General features: G+C 38.6%; 1 protein-coding gene and 1 long non-coding RNA gene across 3 annotated transcripts in view; one reads left to right on the top strand and one right to left on the bottom strand.

Annotated features, from left to right (window-relative positions):
* The window catches only part of ARFGAP3 (ADP ribosylation factor GTPase activating protein 3), a 26,058-nt gene extending 6,046 nt beyond the window's left edge, over positions 1 to 20,012 (top strand). For both annotated transcript variants that reach the window (XM_042050812.1, XM_042050811.1), the window contains exons 3-16: positions 189 to 261; positions 2,669 to 2,800; positions 4,220 to 4,306; positions 5,152 to 5,233; positions 5,525 to 5,581; positions 6,650 to 6,696; positions 7,792 to 7,937; positions 10,034 to 10,159; positions 10,595 to 10,717; positions 13,235 to 13,372; positions 14,054 to 14,177; positions 15,090 to 15,180; positions 18,309 to 18,430; positions 19,079 to 20,012. In XM_042050812.1, the coding sequence (XP_041906746.1) occupies positions 235 to 261; positions 2,669 to 2,800; positions 4,220 to 4,306; positions 5,152 to 5,233; positions 5,525 to 5,581; positions 6,650 to 6,696; positions 7,792 to 7,937; positions 10,034 to 10,159; positions 10,595 to 10,717; positions 13,235 to 13,372; positions 14,054 to 14,177; positions 15,090 to 15,180; positions 18,309 to 18,430; positions 19,079 to 19,096 (1,320 nt within the window). In that variant the 5' untranslated portion in view covers positions 189 to 234 and the 3' untranslated portion in view covers positions 19,097 to 20,012. The remainder of the gene's footprint in view (positions 1 to 188; positions 262 to 2,668; positions 2,801 to 4,219; positions 4,307 to 5,151; positions 5,234 to 5,524; positions 5,582 to 6,649; positions 6,697 to 7,791; positions 7,938 to 10,033; positions 10,160 to 10,594; positions 10,718 to 13,234; positions 13,373 to 14,053; positions 14,178 to 15,089; positions 15,181 to 18,308; positions 18,431 to 19,078) is intronic.
* On the bottom strand, positions 19,298 to 22,370 carry LOC121675388. Its single transcript, XR_006020068.1, has 2 exons — positions 22,121 to 22,370; positions 19,298 to 21,530 (listed from the first exon to the last, which is right to left on the bottom strand). It is a non-coding gene; the product is annotated as an uncharacterized LOC121675388 (long non-coding RNA).
* Positions 22,371 to 22,376: the final 6 nt, after the last annotated feature.

Here is a 22,376-nt window from a genome sequence, read left to right as displayed (position 1 = left end):
GTAAATCTGCACCCTGATCTTGTCCCATTCCAGGTGAGTGTCCCAGCTGCTGACTCAGGGCGTTTTGGGGTCTGATAAATAACTACAGATTGCAAAAGGAAGGGGGGAGGGGAGAAACACTTGGCAAAAAACCAGAGTGATTTTAAATGGCTTTGGAGGTAACACTAAAAACATTTCTTTGTGTTTAGGTCTACAGAACTGGATTCCAATTGGTCCTGGTTCCAGCTGAGGTGCATGCAGGTTGGAGGAAATGCAAACGCTGTACGTACTCCCGAGTGTTTGCTTTGCACATTGAAACTTGGTAGGCTTGGAAAATGTTGTCTGTCCTTGCTGCCTCTCTTCCTGGGAGTATTCTTATTTTTCAAGTTCTTTTTCTTTGTTACGGCCCCCCCCGTCATTTTTAAAGAATTCCTCTGGATGCTGGTTTCATCCTTCATTCTTGCAGCTTTTCCATTTTGGTATAACCTGAAAATGTTGGGGTTTTTTTCTTAGAAGTCCGTGATGAAAATCTCTGAAAAGGCCAGATCAGATTCCTTGTCAGTACGTGTCTAATTTAGACAGCTGCTGAAGGATGGCTTGTAAACCAAGCTTATGGCCCCTTCCTGTGACCATCATTCCTTCCATGGCTCCTGAAAAAACATGCCAAAAGCCATGGAACTGCCAAAAGTCACCCTGGAATCAAGATCTGACTTCAGCTGAGTTAGCACTGAAGATGAGACATGCTGCATTGTTGGAGGGGGACTAGCAGTGTCATGGTTTGGGCCAATTCATGTTGGCTGTTGCTTTCAACTTGATTTTTTTTGTGTACTTATACAATGTGTTTGTAAATTAAATTCTGTTGACAGCTGTCTTTTCTCAATCTCCCTTTTTGTTTTCTTTTGTAAGCTCTTTGGCAATCTTTTCCCAGTTTTTTCCACAAATAACTGGGAGTGCTTCCCTAAGTTGGCCCACCCAGTGTGGGAACATGCAACTTCCAAAAGCAATTTCTTCTTTTCTTCTAATTAACTGAGTGCTTATCCCTTACCTTTTTTCATTTGTGCTTGGCCCTTAATGTTGTTGCTTTGAGAAGCTTCCCCCAAGCTTGCTTTCCATAGTCTTTTCCTTGACAGTTTTAACAATCTTTCCTTAAGTCTTTAGGGTTTTCATAATTTTTTTTCCTATTTACATACAAAAAATGCTGAGTTCAGGGTCATTATTACTTACTTTCCACTTTTGTATTTTCCAGTCAAATATTTTTCATTGAATTTGGCATGCAGCAAGTCACTGTCTTAGGCTTACAGATCTGAGCAGTTACATGGTGTCTTCTCTCTTTTTTTCTTCTGCCTGTCCTTGCTAAGTTACTCCTTTCCATGTTAGTACTGCTGTTATGAGTGCCCTCATCAAGTTTGTTATGCCATTTAATACATAAAAATCACAGTTTTGACTAATGAGAAGAGGGAGATTTCACGTTAAAAGTAGTTTCTTTTTTACCCAAATGCTTAAAAGCTTTGATTAAGTTATGTCACTTTTGCTGTGTAAAGGGTTTGAGGCAGTTGGAAAGAAGAGATGGGAAAGTCTGAAAAAGTCTTCAGTTAATCTTAGAAAGCCTATTAGCAGAAGAGTAACAACAAACGTTTGTTGTTTAATTTTGTGGGGTTTTGTCTTCCTGCTTGGATATCACTGTTTCCTATCATACATTGTACCAAGAGGTGCAATATACCCTCAGCAACTCCCCAAATACCTCAAATTCTCTGTGGTCTGGTTTGGATTGCTTCAGAGGATTAATACTTGGAGCTTGAAAAACCGGATTGGTAAATTGTCTGGACATTTGAAGTAAAATTAACGCTTTCATTTTAATGGCACTAAAAAGCCATTCCCTTTTGGTTCCAGTTAAATACCAAATTCTAGTTTTACTAACTACTGGCGAGAAGCATTGCTAGGTTAACATCAATAATTTGTGTTCTGTAGTTGCCTGATGATGATGAATCCTGGATAACAGTGGTCCTGAGCTTCCTGCTGTGTTTTAGATAGCTAGAAAATCCAAAGTGTCCTTATTCCTTTTGCTTTCAGATTAAATCTCTACGGTAATTGGAATTAGGGTTCTGAGCACCAAGTTAACAGGTGTATATATTTGCGTGCAGAAATGCACACTCTTCATTTATTCATTTTATATAAACACACAAGCCTATAAACATACCTGGGCACATAGATGTGTGCATGAACACACCTTCCTTTTGAAGGAGGACCATTTTTGTTACACTCACTTTGATACTGTTGAACATACATTGTTCTCTCCAGCCTGACAGAGATGAAGCCAAGCGATGCCTTTTAGAACATTAGGAATGTGCTGTGAAGCACAGCTACTAGCAATCAATTTTACCTCTTCCTTCCACTTAATCACTTGATTTCAGAGCAAGGATTCTTTGTGTATAATGGAAGCTTGTGTTTGTGTATGCTCTTAAAGCATCCCACTAATGTATTGGGGTTTTTTCTGTTTTATTTATATATAAAGAAGTTGCCAGCGTGGAGTTTTCTTTGTACTTTGCAGATTACTTAGACTCCATAATTTAAAAGATCAGATTTAGGCAGAGGAGCAGAGTCATTCTCTGCATTGCAATTTACTTTTGTGTCGAATGTCATTAGTTTTTAAACCTGTTCCTCACAGCATTCTCTGTGTTCTGCTTCCCAGTCGGCTTTTTTCCACCAACATGGGTGCACAACCAATGACACCAATGCCAAGTACAACAGTCGTGCTGCTCAGCTGTACAAGGAGAAGATTAAATCTCTTGCGACACAGGCCACGAGAAAGCACGGTACTGATGTGAGTAGTGTGTGTCCTGAGCCCTGGAGATTGCTGAAAAACTTCACCTTCTTTCCCTCTAAAGTCCCTTTAAATTTCTGAACAGTAATACAAAAGATTATCAGTCTTCAGATAACGTGGCCATTTCTCCATGCACCACGTAGTGGTTTTATTTTTGCTTATCTGGAATTGAATATTTAGAGAAGTACAGCATGAAAAATTGTAATAGAAGTAACTACAGAGTATTTGTGATTTAAGTGGGATTTTTCTTGAACAGGTAAGTATGTATATTTTTGTTTTTTCCCTACAGAAATAATATCTGGGAAAATTAGCAAGTTATGTAGAACTTGATGCTCTCCATCAGAAATGCTAAGGCAGTTCATGCAAGCTGTCAAAACACTGTTAGGTTGCTGACAAGAGTTAAGCAAAGTATCCAGAAGTGATTTCTGAAGTGTTAAATAAGTTCAGCAACAATTCTCTTCATACACAGAAAACATGTTTGCATTGCTTAATTCAGGTGGTTAAAATTTGTGACTGGTACACCTGAAGCTGATCAGATGAGTGGAAATTAAAAGCAAGAAGGCTTGTTTTTTTATCTCTTACCTGTGCATCAAATAGCATGAAATTTAATGGATCATTCTTTATTATTCATACTATGGACAATGTAGTTCACATTATCAAGTTCAGAGAATATTTCTTTTGACTTAGTAAACAGCTTAAGATGTGAAATCTGTTCAAGTAAATACAATGTGCTGTATCTAAGCTTATGTTCAGTTCCCCAAATGACTCTGACGAACTGTGATGATCTTGTTTCAGTTACAGGTTCCATTCAATTGTTTGATGCTAATTATTTGAAAAATTCAGTAAATACTTAGTAAATATTTTTAGTTGTGCACTGCAAACTTAAATGATTGTGTGCTATTTAAATTACTGAAGTAAATCATTCAGATAATTGCATTTATTACCAACCATCCCCTCCCCTGTTAAAAAATTCCTTTTCTGACTTACTGATAGAGCTGATTGTTGAGTGGTGAGGTGAGCTTGTACCTTCAGTATCCTTTCTGACAGAGGTTATTATTCCTGCATGGAGTAGGAGGAGCCATGAGAAAAGATTTGTCTGTGAGTAATGTTGGAGTGCAGATCACAGGTTGGAGTCCTGTCCTGCATTCCTGTGGCACTCTGGGGCCCCCAGCCCTGAGATCTGGCTTTGCTCGAAGCTCTTGGCTGGTCCACCAGGAACACACGAAATATGTATGAATTTAATAAAAAAGGGAATGTCATCTACTGAACTTTGGATAAATTTTTAAGGAAAATTATGGACAAGAAAAAAAATCAATACATTTTTAACCTGAAAACAAAGCAGAGTTGTTTTAAGATTAATGCATTTGAAAAATATACATTCATGCAATTAACCTGTAAAATTCTGTCCCTTAATTTCAGCTGTGGACAGATGGGTGTGGAATGCCACCAGCATCACCTCACAACAAAGAGGAGGAGGATTTTTTTGCATCCCATGTTTCTACCAAGGTACAAATTACCTAATTCTTGTTTCCTTTCTAAACACTTTGAGCTCTGTGGTGAAGATTAAACCCTGAAAGAAAACTTTATCGAGGAAAGGTAGGTCAGGGAGTTAATATTTATCTGCTTTTCATTCACTGAGTCTCAGAATCCTTCCTGGATGTGAACCACTTTGTAAGATGATCATTTTAAATGACCCAAATAGTAGCTAAATGTGGAATGAAAACCTATTTTTCTGTAGACATAACAATTCCACTTGGAGCTAGGATTTCTTGCTTGGAAGTTCTCTGATATAAATATACGGTGTTATACCTTGGGTTTTCAGTCAGCAAAGTGTAACAGTTCTTAAAACATTTGTTGTGACCTGGTCACAAACCTGCCTCTTGAGGGGGATGTGGGAGGACTCACCAGGAGTGTTGGGAGGACTGCTCACAATCAAAAATGAAGTGTGTAGAAAATGGAAAGTGCAAGAGCTTCTGGTGGGGAGAAGGTGTGGTGATTGTATGTAAATAAATGATCCAGCATACAATAAATGAATGTAAAGCACAGTTAAAATGTGTATTATTTGTTTTGATGGTAAACATGTGGTAAACAGAATTCCTGAGAGGGGAAATAAAAATGCTCAGGAGTGGATTGAAACCATCTTGTTTTCCGTAAAGGTAGAAATTTCTTGTAATTTTAATAGCTGGCCTTCTGAGTACAGGTTTTAATCCTAAAAGCTGTAATCATAAGAATTCAGTATTAATAAAGCAGTGATGCTTAGGCAGTCTTTAGCTCAGTGCTCATATTTATTTGTTGTATTCTATTTTCTTTCTATTTTCTGTGCACTTTTGATTTTGTGGTTTTTTCCCAAGGCAAAGGACACAGAGTGGGTTTTACCAGAACCAGTTTCTCTCCAGCACAAAACTTCAGACAACATTCCAGAATCCTGTGAAGGTATGACTGATTCTTGGTTAACAGGAAGTTGCATTTTTCTGATTCTCTTCGTTTAGTCTCTTTTTACCCTGCTTTAACAGCTAAATAACCTAACCATGCTAATAACACAAGAATTTGGGGTGCCTGCTGCTCTTTTAGTGACTGGGAAAGCTGTGATGGAAATACCACACTATGGTGTATCTGCCAGGCACTACCCTGAGTACAGTGAGATGTGTTTGATGTGTTTTAGTAACTTCATGCATTCTAAAGAGCCTTCTGATATTCTTACCCTTGTTATTCTTTACCTTTTAGGACCAGAACATGGACCAAGTGTTGATGGCCTTAGCACATCCCCACAGCCTGCATTAGGTAATGAATGAGAGCAGCAAGTGTAGGGAACCCAAATATCCCTTTGGAATGTCTCCCTGGGAAGAGCTGTGGAAATAGATTTTGCTCCCTTTTCAGAAATCTGAACATGAAAACTTGGACTGAAAAAAATCCTTTATTGCTAATGCAATAACTTCAATGCCCACACTCTTACACTTAACACTGAGCAGTTTATCATACTGTGAGTAAGGAAAAAAAGCTGATGGAAATAGAATAGAATCAAGTACATCAGTGATTTGTCACTTTGAGGCTTGTCCTGCAGTGCCAGGTGTCTGAGAATGAAGTGTTGATTCTCAGCAGCACAGGGGTAGTAAAGAAGTGCTGGCTGGGCCTAACTCAGTGCTTTGGGCAGGTATGGTCTTCTTCACTGTTTTTATTTAGGTTTGGGTTTTTTTAGAGCTGGAGACTGCAAAAAAGTTCACTGGATGCACTTCCTGCTTTTCTCATTTGCACCTTTAACACACGTTCTTCTAAAACAAGTGCTTTTCTTAGTTGGTTTGGACATCACAAGTTCTGTCTTATGGGAAGAATCTCTGTTCTGTGTATGCCCCTTTCCACCCAAGCTCAGAGTAGTTTTTCTGTGTGCACAGGCAGCCAGTAGGAGCTGTTGATAATGCTTGTGATATCTAATGATGCAGGTATGTTTTATGTGTGTCACTGGTGGGTTTGAACACAGCCAATGCCTTTCTAGCCAGGAAAAAATTCATCTTGGAAGTGATATGAGGTCAGGTGGACGACCTCAAGTCTGACACAGAATAGCAGGTCCTGCTCTCCTGTTGTGTTGACTAGCGGGAATCTGCAACAGACAACTGAGCTGTAATTTTATTTCTGTTGCATATTTTCAAGAGATGCCAATCAAAGGTAGTTCCCCACATTTTCTTGGAGATACTCACATCTCTGTTCTGTAGCTCAGTTGAGTATCTTAGCCCCTCAGTGTGGAAAGACATTAAAATAATAACTATTTTAAAGTTGATACTGTTGAAATTTTCTTCTGCAGTTCTGGAATTAATAAAAATTGTATGTTAAGTAATGTACATTTAATCTTTGCAGAGAACACCACCTTTATAAAAAAGAAGCCAAATCAAGCTAAGAAGGGGGTAAGTGCATATAAACAATGAGTAATTTTAACTGTATTACAGGCCATTTATTTCGAGATAGTTTAAAGGTAGTTTACAGACTTGCTTCTGGTTGGGGTCTTAGCACTTTCTTAGCATCTGCTCTCTGCAAAAAGGCATGAAGAGAGTTGAGTGTCTCAGAATGATGGCTCAAGGAACAGGAAAACTGAGGAAGACAGCTTAAGTTTTGAATGTGTGCCTCTTGCAACTCAAGAAAACAGCCCTGATAGTCACCCTAATGCCACCCCGATTGTGGGCTGTCAGGGTGACAGCATGTTGCAGGGAGTCACTCGTTTTAAGTCTGGGCTACTATAGGACAAAAAGATTTTGAAGGTTTATTTGAGCAGATAATTTAGATGAAATCCTGTGATTTTGTGCTGCCACTAGAAGGCCCTAATACCCAAGAGGAATTTTTTATTCAGAGCGGTTTGTGCAGATCTGTTCCAGTGAGAACAACAGAACTGGGTTCACAGGTGCAGGTACAGTTTGTGATCTGTGTGTGCATGGCCTGGAGCTTTTACATAAAGGCTTTAAAGCAATAAAAGGTGAAGATAAATGCATTGTGAAATTTATTGTTGTTGCAGTTTTGTAGGTGAGGACTTAAACACAGAGACTAAGAGCCGCAGTTTGAGGGCTATGCCACCATCTGAGTCAGCAACATCGTATCCATATTTGCAGTATTAAGTGGTTTTTAAATCTGATAATGGTTCCATTGCAACAGAATATATTATATTATTCTTATACAACCAAAGAAACCAAAGTTGTTCAATGTATTATATTTATTTGAGCCTGCCAATCTCTGAACAATTAAAACTGCAATGCTTCCATTTTTCTGTGGGACTTCACTGCAAAGCTAACTATAAATTTGTAAGAAGAATTAGTAGAAGCAGAATTTTGAAGTTCAAAACATGAAAAGAAGTATTTTCTCTGCTCCAGATTTTCCGTGCTGTCTGCACATGCTCCCTGACAGGGTGTAGTGTTTGCTGTTGCTTTCACATCTGGCTGTTAGGTCAGCTGAGGTGGTTGTCTCAGTTATAATATTCAGGCTTTTGGTTTTTTGTTTTTCAATAATTCCAGCTTGGTGCCAAAAAAGGTGGTTTGGGAGCCCAAAAAGTGAGCAGCCAAAGCTTCAGTGAGATTGAAAAACAAGCACAAGCTGTAGATAAAATGAAGCAACAAGAGGATCTTCATGGTAGTAAGAAAACTGAGAAGGAAGAGCCACTGTAAGTATGAATTAATTACGCAATGGTAAACCATGAAGCCTAATTTAGTGAGCTAATTGACAGCATTTTAAATACTACCACAGATTAGCATATGCCAATAAAACTTCAGCTCCTACTTTAAAAAAATGCCCAAACAGGTGGGGTTAAGATGAGCCAAGCAGTATTTCCCCCAGTGCCCTTTTTTTGGCTATTAAATATATGTTTCTACAGTTGATGATTTACTGTAGAAGATTAAGTATTAAGAAGACTCTTGACTCTTGAATTTTTTTTACCCTATGCTAGTTACCTAGTTTGTTTTGACGTGGTGAACTCTGTTTAAAACAGTCTTTCCAAGAGCATAGGGAATATTCAGATTAACTTGTACTTACTGGGTAAGAGCAGAGGGAGTTTAAGTATGTCTCGATTTGCCTGATGAAATTTTCAGCTGATTTATATTGGAACTGCCTTCATTTTCACCAAACCCCTTTGAATAATTCTGTGTGAGGCCTTGAATGTTTGTCCACCTTAATTAATAAATACTCAGCCCTAAAGCTCACATGCTGTTCCTGGTTCCTTCCACATTCTTCTGCTAAGTGCTTTTGGTTTTTAATATTTCATTAGTTGTCATCAAAATTAGACAAATAAATAGTTGGCTAGTGTACACTTGTACTGTTAGAGAGCTTAACATCCTCTCAAGTGCTAGAGAATCCTTCCTATAACCTTTTAAGAAATTTTCTGAATTATTACATAATTACAGGATCACTTTTTGCTCATGGTACCAAGGCCTTTGGTCTATAATCTCCTCCCCATTCCTTTTGCTCACTTTTATGTTGTCCTTGCAGAAATGAATGTTTTGGTTGAACTAAAAATACCAATTGCAAAGGGATCATTTGAAGTATTTTAACCACAAAATCATGGTTCTTGGTGATTGCCAAAAACTGCCAGTGGAGAGACTCTGCAGTAACAACTAAATAATAAAAAAAAAAGGATTATTCATGTATTATTATTCTTTATCAGTATTGTCTTTGATTGTATAATTTAGTTTGGAAGAAAGTCCCAAGCAGTGTCTTGGGTTTTGTGTCAGAAATGTATAAATCTAAATAGATCCAAGCCAACTTTAAGTAAAGTTCTGCAACCTTTCTGCAGTAGCCATAACCCTCTGGAAATGCCTGGAAACACAAAGGATGCACATAACACTTGAGTTTATGGATCCAGTCCCAGTGGAGGCAAGAGAACTGTATTTCCCTGAGATTATTATTTGGGAATTTTGACTGTAGGTGGCAGCAGATACCAAACTAAAGGGAAGGGTGAATTCTGCTAAAATTGTATTTGCTTCCAGCTAATTTGTGTGGTGGTTTTAATTTTAAAAGCTTGAGTAATAAGCTTTCCTAAATTAATTCACTATGACTTTGTTATGTGGCAGGAATGGAAGTGATTCTTTTGTAGTTTAGTATTTAGAAGGAGGAAGAGTTCTGAGATTTGAGACTTTAAATGTGATTTTAAATTGGTACACAATTTCCTTATCTTCTGCTGTGCACTGACAAGAATAGATAGCTGAAATTACTTGTAAAAACTTGATCAGTATCCCCATTTGTTTTAATCAACAGCAGATAAAATTTTGATGTTCATAAAATAGATTTCCTGAGAAGGGCTGCTGATCTTTCTACTTGAAGTGCTGGGTAGATGTTACCAGTTACTCCTTTCTGCTTTGCAGCACGTCTACCAGCAGCATCCTAAATCTCATTTGCCTTTCCTCTGATAGTTCATTTGTACTTCATGCCAGTTGAGACTTAAGAATTAAAATATTGCTGAGTTGCTCATTAAGATCAATAAAAATTGTATCCCTTTTGACCTGACAAATTAAATTTAGGCAGTATTTCTGCAGTTCTGTAACCACGATGAAAAACCTCAAGTCTCTGCTGCACTGGTATGACTGGAAAACAGTAAGATGGTTTAGAGGTAAGGGATGGAGACATAGCTGGGCCAAGATCTTCCTTAAGGGAAGACTTTAGAAAATGCAGTGCTGCAATAAATATTGTTAATGTTCTACTACTCTTCCTGGGCTGGTCATTCAGTGTAGCATTGGACATTTCTCTGGTAACTGTGTTTTGTTCCAGTGTATCATCTTTAAGGTTGGCCTGCAGAGATCTTGATATTAAAGCAAGACAAGAAACCTTAAACCTCTCTGGTAAGAAGAAAGCTGAACTGGAGAGGCTTGGCATGGGATTGGGCAGCAACAGGAGGTATGTGAAGTTCTGGAAACTGTATTTGAAATACTCTGTGGTTTTATGCAGTTATCCCTCATTTTACTCAGGAAATGAAGAAATGGACTAAAGCATGTTATGGAAACTTGAGCAATATCAGCAAAAAACCTTCTCTTTGTCAAGGGAAGCTTCTGATAGATTTAAGTTCTAACCTGCCAGACAGAGGTCAACCTAAATTGTGTTTTCCAGCTGTCAGAATGGGCTTTGTGTTCAGAAGTCCTGCCCCTGTTTGAGAGAACAACAGTTTTCCAAGGCTTTCCTTTATTTTGTTTAATTCCTCCTTCCTTAAATGTGTGTATAGCTTGGGCCTTCTCAGCAAGCTTCAGAAACTGGATTTGGGCTTTCATTCCTTTTTTCCTTTTAGGGTGTGAGCTTTGTCATCTCTTTACATGCTTGTTTTCTTCCTGTCCCCAGTGGTATTTCTCACTCAGTCACCTCAGATATGCAAACAATAGAGCAGGAAACACCCGCAATTGCGAAGCCGAAGAAGAAGTACATGGATGATGTGGAAGACTCTTATTTCTCTTCTAGCTCAAGGTATTCTGTAAACTTTCGATTTTGGATGGACCTAGAAGCACATGCAGGTTCCATAATAATGTGCACAGTATTTTTGAAAGCTGCAGTGAAGGCAGTTTGAACCTGCGTACACGCCCAGCATGTTTTCAGGGGACATCTGAACCAGAAACGCTGTGGAAAAGTTGGCTTTGCCTCAGTGACAGATGGATTTGTGAAGAAGGGGAGGTAGCTTTGTTGGGAAGGTGGTCTGAACTACATGTTTGTAGATTTTATCTTGTTCAGAGTCTAGTCTCTGCTTGCACAGACAGTTGCCATGTAAACTTTAATTTGCTGTATTCCAAATCCAGTGAATATTTTGTCACAATGACTTGTGTTCACTCCTTTTTTTTTTCTTTCTTGTGCTACTGTCTTCAAATTAAACAAGCACTGAAGTCTGATATTAGAGATACTACAGTTGCATCATTCTGCATGCCAAATGCAAAAACTTCAGTCTTTTCGAGGTGGTGTGTGTTGGGTGTGTAGTGTAGGTGTCTGCAGTCCTATTTCAGATGCTTTTATGTATCTGAACATAAAATGTAAGCAAAAACTAATTGGAAAAATTTTTATCAGAGGATGAATGCAATGCAAATTATAAAATATTGCTCTTAGAGAAGAAAAATAATTAAATCTTACAGGCACTAATTGCAATGCACCAGCTGTTTTCTGGACTGAGAGTATAAACAGGTGTTGCTTTCATAAACTGCCTTTATTGGATGTGTGCCACAGAAACATGAGAAATTGTACCTAATTGCTTGTAGACAGGCAAATAAAAGCACAAAGGCTTTTGTGTCACTACTTTGTAGTGCAATCACTGCAGCAGAAATACAAATGTGGGCCCAAGGAAAGTGGCAGCAGTCTTGTAATAAAACATAGCATTTCAGTGCTTGCCTTGTTGGCTCCCTGAACAGCACAGTTACTGCTCTCAAATTATTCATCAGCTACCAGCAGGCAAAGGATGAATTATGGAGGAGGCTTTTTAATGTGTGGTGGTTGAGTGAATAGAGGATAATTGTAACCTGGCTGTTCCTTGCTCTTCTTGTTCTGGTTAGAGCTGGGAGGATCTAATTGGAGTTGGTACAGAAGTTCATTCTCTTTAAAGAAAGAACAGTCAGATTTGGACTTGTTAAAGGTATTATTATCCTTTATTTCAAGCTGTGGCTTTGAAATAGAGGCGGAGTAGCTTTAGCATCATCTTAGTATATGCCCTAAAGCAAAATAATCATACTGGATATTAGAGTGCTGATAAGTGAATTAAGCAAGCTAAAGGCCTCAAAGTTTAGACATATAATTGAAGCCTCTGAAAATCCTGAATTTTGATTTTTGCTTTTGCTACAGTTAATAAAATCTTTATTAGTGTCACAATGTAAAATGTTATTTTCTGTTAAATGCAGTTTGTCTTTCTCTCCCCACCCCAAATACTGAAGAAGTATTTTGCAAAGCAACAATAATCTGAGAGGGAAGGTTAGAGAAAATAAACACTTCTACTCAAATCAGCTCATGCAGCCGCTGCCCAATGCCATGGTTTTGGTGGCCACTGTGAGACTGGAAAGCTTCAAATCCTTAAAACCACCTTGATTGATTGTTATTATGGAATTTATAAAATTGCTGTGGTTTCTTTTTGTCTGTCAGGAGAGAGACTCCTGCTTTTTGGCAAGTTCATTCCAGACCTATCCCTCATATTTTCTGTGCTCGGTGCTCAGACTTTGCTCCTGCAGGTGTCACATTTCTCACAAACTGCAAAAACCAGTGGCCTGACCATTCATAGTGCAAACATGGAGAACTTTCTTTTTTAAAAGTATTTTTCACAAAATGCAGGTGCAGACTTTAATATTCTATCTAGATCTACTGAGTGATTCCTTTCTTCTATCCCCTCATGGTTTCGATCATCTTTCTCCCCATCCTGGTTATAGCCAAACTTCAGGTAAATTTCTTCAAGCACAAAGGGAAATCTTAATCTTTGGCATTTTAATAGTTTTTGGTGGTTTATTCTTTCTCAAATACTTCCCACATATGCTGAGATATGTGGAGGTAATCAAAAGGGGAGAAGATCAAATAACCTACCAGAACTGACAAACATGCTTCATTTTTTTTTCCTTTTCTTTGTTTTGTGTTTTCCCTGCAGTTTTGATGTGCAAGAGAGGATTGTCTTATCAAATTAAGACTCACTTTCAAGAAATATGTTTTTAGCATTTAATTTTAATAAAATGTGCTGCAAAACACACAAGTTATTAATATTTTGATTTTAAAAAATATGGAGAACCAGGAACAAAGTCTTTGTTTCCTGTTCTGAGCTGTTGAATTCAACTGTACAAAGCTGCTAAAGCAGTATTGTGAAATCCAGATTATTCACTGACAGTTGTCATTTTGGTGAAAACACACTTGCTAGTGAGCACTTATTAGAGCAGTCATTATCTAACAACAAGCAAATACATTCCCACTTTTCAGTAAGTAACAAAGCTCTGACTTTTCAATAGGTTTTTCTTTCTTCTTTTGTTCTAGGTACTATGATTCTTCAGATTTGAGGAGCAGCACTTTCTCTAAATGGGATGACAATTCAGATGCTTTTTGGAAGAAAGAAAATAATAGTAGAGACACTGATATATTGTTAACTTCAAAAAGCACGGGATTTTCAGACAGGTACACCAAGAAAACCAAACTGATTTTTGTCCAGAAAGCCCAGGTGTGTTAATGTGATTTGAGTCCTGGTCATAGTAGTTGGATTTTTTTCAGTCTATGGAAGGAGAATTTGGCCAGAACTTCCATCAGCAGTCAAGGGAACTCCTGACTGAACTTCTTTCATAAGCTGAACTTCTTACATTTTAAGCACTGTTTGTTGTGCTCAGAGCTGTTCAGTCCATGTACTGGAGGTAATTCCCAAACACTTCCAGCAAAAGAGGAAGTAGACAAAGCGTGGGGAGAAACTCAAATATTTGCCCTGTTCTGAGCACGTACCGGCTTTGTTCATTGTGTGATGAATCAAAGGAAACCTTGTTAACAAATGAATGAAAATCTGGCGTGTTCAGCTGTGAGGATGCAGGTACTGGAGGCACAAACAGCAGGTCGGATTGTGATGATAAAAAATAGCTTTCCTCTATGACAGCTGTATTTTTATCTTTGTAACCAAGTAGAAAATACAAGAATGGGGGGGTTATGTGCTTGGTTGGTGTTTTCTGCCTCTGTTCTTTTTACTTTAAACCATACTTTTCATTAACCTGTAAAATACAGTTTGAGCACTTTAGTGCTTCTTGTTTGATTCCTTTCCTTCTGCCATGATGTGAGGGAAGTTTCTCTCCCTGATGCAGTTTGTTTTCCTTCCAGGCCTGCATCTCGGCGTAAGCCTGAATATGAACCTTCTGCAAACACAGATGAAGCACAGAAAAAATTTGGCAATGTCAAAGCCATTTCATCAGACATGTACTTTGGAAGGCAAGATCAGGCTGATGTAAGTAGGAAGCAGTGATAAGTACTTTTGAATGTTAAAATAGTCTTTGACTATAAAAATGGTGTTCTTGTGAATCAGAGAGAAGGCAATGAATAGTAAAAATTGGTAGAATTAGTAAGTTGATAGAATTATGTCCCCTTGATTATTTGTTTGGTAGAACAAATTCCTGATGATTTAGAATTTAGTTTTAGGGAATTGCAGTTGCACATAGGACCATACCTCCATCATTCTTTTCTGATAGAAGTGGTAGACTGTGATTCAGCACTCCTGAATGTTGATAGAATCAGGCTTAATTTCTTCTAAATACCCAAACTGATGCCAACAAACCACTGCTAAAACATCTTCCTGTATTTGTTACATAAAAACATCAATAATGTTGTAAAGCTAACCAAGTAAATAAGTTGTTCAGTGAATTGCATGGAGTTGAATCAGCCTAGAATAAAAACAGATTAATACTGTGCTGCATTTTGGAGGTGAGATGCAGATTTTTAATGAAAAATTAACAGTGTAAATATTAATGTAAGAAATACAATTACTGTTTGCAGGGAACTTGGAAAAAGTTGACTTAAAAGTGTCATGAGGTTGGAAGGGTCAGCAGGATGTTAACTGCAGTGCTTTCCCCTCCATTTCACATTTTTTAGTTACTGTTTTTAATGGTTGCATAGTTTTTCAGCAATTTTAGGGTAACTAACAGCGAGTGGGACCCTTGGTGTTGAAATGATAAAAGTCACTCTTGGGTAACTCAGAAATGGTGACAAACTCAGTGTTAGTGAAGAGAAAAGTGAAATGGGCACAGCTTTCAGTATGGTCCACTTCAGTTGTAAATGTCTGTAGTCTTTCAGATTATCTGACATGACCTCAAAAGGTGGCAGCAAACTGCTGAACTCCTTTTTATTCTCAATTCTTTCCCAGTATGAAGCAAGGGCTCGGCTAGAAAGGCTTTCTGGAAGCACATCCATAAGTTCAGCTGACCTGTTTGAAGACCAGAGAAAACAACCAACAGGTACAGATCAGAGTGAGAGCTGGAGCATGTGGGGAATGCAGGCCCTGACTCTGTTTCTAATCACAATTATCACTGTGTTCTGCAAGCAAAATGCTAATAGCTCAAACAGGCATGGCAGGTGCAGTCATTGTTTAAAAACTAACCCCTTAAATTTCAGGTTTTGTAGTTTTTGGTTGTGTAAGTTCGATATTTTATACTGGGGGGGTGTGTTGCAAATAACACGACTGTTTTGTAAATAACTTTTATCAAAGGAAAACTGTAATATATTCCAATGAGGTAACACTTAAATGGACTCTCAGGTAGTTTTTTTGATCAGTTACCATAAGAAGCTCATTAGCTGTCATAATAATAGTGGATCTAGGAAAAATCATTAATAAAATATTAGTGGACTTGAAATTCCCGTGTAATCTGTTGCACGGCATATCCATTCAGTGGGATATTAGCTTCTACCTCTGGCCTTGCAAAATTATTAAGGAAAATCTTCACTTGGTTTGTCTGTTTCAAAGATTTGTTGGAACACCTCACATTGGAGAGTGTAGTGCATCCAATCAGAAGGGGAGAAAGATTAGATTGACTGAAAAGAAGCCCCTTGTTTTCTTTCCAACACTTCTTGGATTGTGCAATAATGTGCAATAGAAAAGGTGGGAAATACTGGAACATTTTATAGGCTTAATCAGTTGAGTTTCATTCCTTAACTTAGGAAGAAATTGGAAAGAGTTACTGAAGAACTTGAAATCTGTGAGTAATTATTCAAATAGGAGGGAAAAACCCCAAAACAAGTGTTTAGTTTGATCCCCTGAAAGCAAGTTTGAATACACTGACTAGCAGAGAAATAACTCCTGTTAGTAGTTGCTTATGTAAAAAAACGGTTTAGTAATTTGAAATGCGAAAAGAAAAGTTAAAGAGGGAAGAAGATATCAAGCAGAAATCACAGTAAGTTGCTGTAGCCACTTGAAAGAGCGTTTGCAACATGGTGTCATAAATTCACACTATATCAAGTGTACAGAAACTTCCCTTCCTGCCTGTCTCTGTTACACCCCTCACCCGAGAAACTGTCACCTGACAGTGGCCCTTCTTGGAGAAATGTTACTGCACTGACAGTGTGTCTGGTGTTGAATTAATGCCCAGACTATTTTAGTTCCATAAAATAAAGGCAATCAGGACACTATCAACAAAAACACTGCTGTAGTTCTGCGGTCCTTGCCCGGATAAAACATCCTTTGCATCTAAAGTTGTTTTTATGAGCACTGATGAGATGTCAGGGTAGAATAGTTTGGGGCTGCTTGCTTTTGTACAGAATGCTGTAGGAGATTTTTAACCAAAGAGGGGCCTGAAAGAAAAAGCCTTTTTTGCATTATTTCAAACCTGATGCTTGTGAAAGTCAAGTGGCTGACTTGGAGGTGCTGATATGGAAGGAAACCACAAGAAAAGGAGTTGCTTTCCTGCCTCGTTTACAAGAACTTTTTCAGACCAACCAAACGTAACCAGCAAGTGATGAGAGAATTCTTGTGGCTGAGAAGTGGTTAGAGCTTCTCAGGTTATTTATGTCTTCAGATTTTATTTCTGTGACACTGATTTTAGTAACAAAAACGCCTGAAGCATTTGATGAGTGGAACAGATTGTAAGGAAGTCCAAATTACAGCTCAGAGATAGGGCTGTCTGAGAGGAATCTTGAAGATAATCTGTAAAGAGGATCTATAATATCTATAAACCCATGCTGGGTTGAAGGATTGGAGGGGGAATTTCTCTGAGTGTAAGAAGGCATCTGTGCTCAAACCAGCTTCTTATCTTAGGTGAAACAAATTATCTCCAGGATGGTCTGTCCCAGCCTGCTCAGGAGGCAGGACAGAGGAGCTACAGGTTCCATCTCTTTCTCTGTCTTCCTCCTCCACCCCTGTTCAAAAGACTAAAAGGAGTCTCCATTTGGAAGATGGTCTGGTTACTCCCTGGAGCCCTGTTCATTCCCAAGATCTTTGGGGTGACCTTACTGTGGCCTTGCAGTGTCTGAAGGGAGCCCACAGGAAAGATGGAGAGAGACTCTTGACAAGGGCCTGGAGTGACAGGACAAGGGGCAATGGCTTCACACTGAAGGTTTAGATTGGATATGAGGAAATGGTTCCCTGTGAGGGTGGGGAGGCCCTGGCACAGGTTGCCCAGAGAAGCTGTGGCTGCCCCATCCCTGGCAGTGTCCAAGGCCAGGTTGGACAGGGCTTGGAGCAAGCTGGGATAGTGGAAGGTGTCCCTGCCCATGGCAGGGGGGTGGAATGAGATGAGCTTTCAGGTGCTTTCCTACCCAGGCCATTCTGTGACTGGTCTGTGATCGTGGTTCTGTGATTCTGATTTACTCTGATTTGTGCCTTTGACAGTATGAGATATTGAGACATGCCAGTAATTATTTTCACCAATGAATGGGTGATGGTAATTGCTGGCATGTTAATACTTAGCATGCAGTTAGTTTACAGTGCAATTAGAGTAGTTAATTAATTATCTTTGATTTCTGTTACTTGTAGACTTGCACCTTCCGTAATAACAGCAGTGCTAACTCTGTCCAAAATATATTGACTTTAAGGAAGGCTGGATTGTCAGCATTAGTCTGGAGTTTTAAAACCTAATTTATTGGCATTTACTGTAATTTTTGTGAAATTTTCCAAGCCTCAGATGTAGTAAGGCAAAATATGTGTATTTATACAGCATGAAAATCACCCCTATGCATGCACACAAATTGAGTTCATCACTTGAGCCACCTCTGAAGTGCATTCACCTTTAAATTGCAAGGGGATAACAGCTGTTGAGGATACAAAACAACTTTGTCACAGACTGGAAGTACAGAATAAATCATTTACTATCCAAACATGAATTGCTTAGCTGGGAATACAGAGTGTAGAGGATGACACTCTTGGGTGGAATTAATGAAAACCTGAAAACAATCCAGAGGAAGATGCATTTAAGACACTGAGATCTCTGTCTAGTGCTCCTATCCATATGTTGTACTTCAGGGAGGAAAAAAAAAAAGTTTTCTATAAATATAAATAATATTTTTACAAAAAAAAAGCTTTTCTATAAATATAAATAATATAATGCTTTTAATATAAAATACTGTTTTCCCCGTGTGTGTGTTCTCCTTTTAGGAAGCTACAACATTACCAATGTCTTGCCTTCAGCTCCTGATATAGCTCAGTTTAAACAAGGAGTGAAATCCATGGCTGGAAAACTTTCTGTCCTTGCTAATGGGGTCATGACATCTATACAGGTGAGTACAGATGTCACAGTCTACTGACCATCAGTTGAAGTCTTTCTGTAGCGATTTACTACCATGGATCCTGCCACTGATTTATCTTTAGGGAGAAAGAATGAATTTGGTTTTGAGCTCTGTAGACCTCTCAAAGTAGACTGTAAATCTTTATCATTTAAAATATAAATCTGTATTTGCTAGCTCACCTTCATTAGGATATATTTTTTTTTTCTTAAAACAAAAAATCCCATCATGAAAGTTACTTGTTTTCACTCTGTTTTTAAACTCATCACAGTTCCTAACCCTGAATGGAGTAGTTTGGTTGGACCTGCAGTGATCATCCAGCCCAGCTCTTGTGTTGGTTCTTTAATTGACCTTTGACCCATGTTTTGCACAAAAAAAGACATCCTGGCCTCAGTGTCCAGCATGTTTCATGCTCCAGTCACTTGGCAATTCTGTATGAGGTCACTGGGAGCTCTCAGATGTTTCAAAATCAGGCTGATTATCCTGGAATTCAACCCTAAACTCCAGTTCTTGGAAGCACTGGTCAATTTTCTGAAAGTCTTGAAGAGTTCAGCTGCTATTTAATTGCACAGATGGAAGTAAAACTGATTTCTTTCCATGGAAAACCCACGCATGTCTGGTTTGTTGTTTTTACTTTTCTAGGATCGATATGGTTCCTAACTGAAGCTAAAGAAGGATTCCTCTTCAGGCACACAAGTGGTCACTCTGCTGATTCAAATGAAGGTTGCCTTAAGACTGATGATGTTTTCACCTGTTTCTTAGTGCAGATTTCTGAGTCAGCCTCTTCTGAGTGCTGTTTCATCTTGACAGAGCAGAAATCTTGCAGCAGCTTGTTACATGGCATATACTTTTTCTTTCTTCCCTTCTTTCCAGTCTTTATTTCTTAACAACTTTATTGTTAGATAAATTTGGAGCTTTATTTTATTACTGGTTCTGTCTGTGAGGCAGGAAAGAGAAAGAAGGAGGTGGTGTTTAGTAGACTGTAGCAAAATATACACTTAAATTAAACCTGTGCTTGCCAGGAAGTAAAAGCTCTTGAAGTCATAAATGGATGTGCATTAAAATGGTGGGGAATTAGTGGTTTAAAACAATATTCCAGCTAGAAGGTTCTGTGCTTAGATGTGAAGTGTGGAGAAGTGAAAATGTGGTAATACTAAACAGTGGATTTCACCTTGTTGTGGGAACAGTCTATTTATTCCAAATTTTGAAAGTTACAAAAAAATTGCAATATAGAATCCTTAAGTGCTTTTAAAAATTCTGTATTGTGTACAAATTTGAAAAAAAAACCTTGAAATACACTAAGGGCCTAATAGAGTAGTTAATTAAGTACTTGTTAAAATGTTCAGCACAATCTTAGATTTTTGATAAATTATCAATTATTGAATAAGGAAATAGTGGGGCTGTGTTTTAGACAGTCTAGAATTTATTGCTGATGACATCCTGCATAAAAATTATTATGACCTTAAAGAAAAAACCGTACAACCAAGAATGAATTCAAGTTAATTCTGTTCTGTAATTTTCTTAATTCAGATTTGTAAACTGCTGATATCTAATAAAAACAATTGATATGAACTCAGTTTTAAATTCAGTTTCTATGTGTGGTCACCAGTATCCAGCTTTCTAAATACTGTCCTCTGTATTTTGTCTGTACAATGGTCTGGTAAAATTAGCCTTTAGTTTCAGGTAGCAAAACTTGTTTTCTTATTAAATTGCTGTAGTGATTTAGAAATCTAAACACTAAGGTTGGGGTAGAAAATAAACTACTGAACTGAGATACTGTGTTAAATAGAGTTAACAGTGTAGCTGTATTTGGGGTTTAATTTCTGCCTGCCTCATATGTAATTCTCACCTCCAGTAACTTGCTCTTGTGGCTGTTGGGTTTAGGTTTATTGATTAAATTTATTCATCAAAAAATTGCCTTTCTTTTTTAAGAGAAGTCCAAGATGAGCATTTGTTCTGCCTAATGGTACAGCTTGGCCAGAAAAGATTTGCTTCACTACCTCCTTTCCCACCCTATAGAGATGATTTTGGTAATGTAACAGAAGAAATTTGGTTTTCCCTAATTACAGGTAGCACGTTTTGGCTTTCGAAGTAGTCTTCATTTGAGTGTACGCATAAATTTATTACAAATAATCAGTGATCCGCTTTTTGGAGTTGTGATATGCAAACAGCATCCAGTGACTTGCACAAGAGATGCTCCTCCAGTGTCTGGACTGCATATTCAGACATCTGAGGATGGATGCAGATGCTTAAATTAGGGCAGGCCAGGGTAAGGTGTATTTCTGTCCCCTCTTACGGTTCCTCGTTGGTAACAATTTGTGACATCAGCTACACTGCAGTAATTGTGTCCTGGTTTTATGCATTGTTGCACACCACTCAGAGATGGAGAAATACCAAAAAAATGTGTATATAAATGCTTTTGTAACAAGCTTCCAAAGGCAACTTGGCATTGGTCACCAGTTGTGTTTTGTTGCAGCTCTTCTTCCCTTAATTCCCTCTTCCCACCACTCTACATCTTGCTGTTCCCAAAAACAGCAGCAGCATCTGTGAACCATGCAAGTTAAAGCTTCCCTCTTAAAATCCTGTAAGGACACCACATATAAGGGAAGGGGAAAGAGGATTATTTAATACTTTAGATTTCAGGGAGTTTATTTTTGATGGTTAAATTGAAAGAGCTAAAAAAATGTGTAAACATCAGAATGAGGATTAATTCTGTGTCCTGTACTCTCCTTCCCCAAGTAAGCTGTGAAAGGAATCTTGTTGTGCTCTTGCATTAATGCTGCCATTCTGCTCTGGTCCCACTGCTGGGAGAAGCAATTCCAGAGCCATTAAATTATTTTTTAGAAGGATTTTGCAGTGCAAGAATGAGCTGAGTGACTCCCCAGCACAGGAGACCGTAAGTGTTGGTGTAGCTGCGTGTATTTTCACACTGCTGCTGTCCTCCTCGAGCCAGAGGAGTCCAGCTGTCATTCTGAATCAGGGCTGAAGATGAAGGCCACCTAAAACAGGCTCTGCTTCTACAGAAATCAGGACTTTTTTACTATATCCATGCATATGTGACTGGATTCTCTTGATGAGTAACGGTGAACCAGACCTGGAGGGGGGTACAAAGCGGAAAAGTTGCATTTCTATTATATTCTGTAAATACAAGGAGACAGCTGTCAACCTACTGGAGCTGATGTATCTATCCCCTGCTCTGCTCTCACAAACCCTTCAACCACTCTGCCAAACTCAGCACTGCTGCAGATCTGCAAGAGAACAGCAGTTTGTTCATAGGGGGCTTCTCCTAACACACCTTTCCCATCACATGTGCAGAGCAATCCAAGTGCTTTACATCTCCACAAGTGTGGCCAAAGCTCCTGGTACACAGGAACACCAAATTTTAACAGTGTACCAATAGAAGGAAGCACCAACAGATTTAACACATTATTCTTCAGTCAACAACTAATCCAGTTAACTACTGTGCACTTGGATTGCTTGGTGTGGAAGGGTCAATGCAGCTTCTGTGTATCCTTAAGTACAAAGCATGAAAATTAATTTTTTCCACAGAACAAAATGAAGAAAAAAGATTATGCCATACACTAGAAAATGCCTTATTAATTTTGAGCTTAGTGTCCTACAACTCAAACATCCATTAAAAATAAAACACATGAAATGGACAAAAGCACCAAATATTGGACAAACCTTCAAACAAGCATCATCCTGGAAGATGGGTTTCTCCAAGTCTCTGCCTCATCCAAAGCCTCTCTCCATCCTCAGGGGTCACTGCACTCACTCTAGGGTACGTGGCAGGAAAAAGGAGCAAGTGGAGACTTCGTTGGCTTCTGTGGGATCTTTTCTCCTTTGACTGCCACAGGCAGTGACCAGTGACTGGGAAATGCTCTCTGGGAACCCAGTGTGAGGTACAGGGAGCGGGGGTGGACTGCTGAGCTGGGTCAGC

This window comes from Corvus kubaryi, unplaced genomic scaffold (genome assembly GCF_017639235.1).
Source record: "Corvus kubaryi isolate FWS band 111438036 unplaced genomic scaffold, C.kubaryi_AGA036_p1.0 74, whole genome shotgun sequence".
In the NCBI taxonomy this organism is placed as follows: domain Eukaryota; kingdom Metazoa; phylum Chordata; class Aves; order Passeriformes; family Corvidae; genus Corvus; species Corvus kubaryi.
This window is presented reverse-complemented; position numbering and strand designations above follow the sequence as displayed.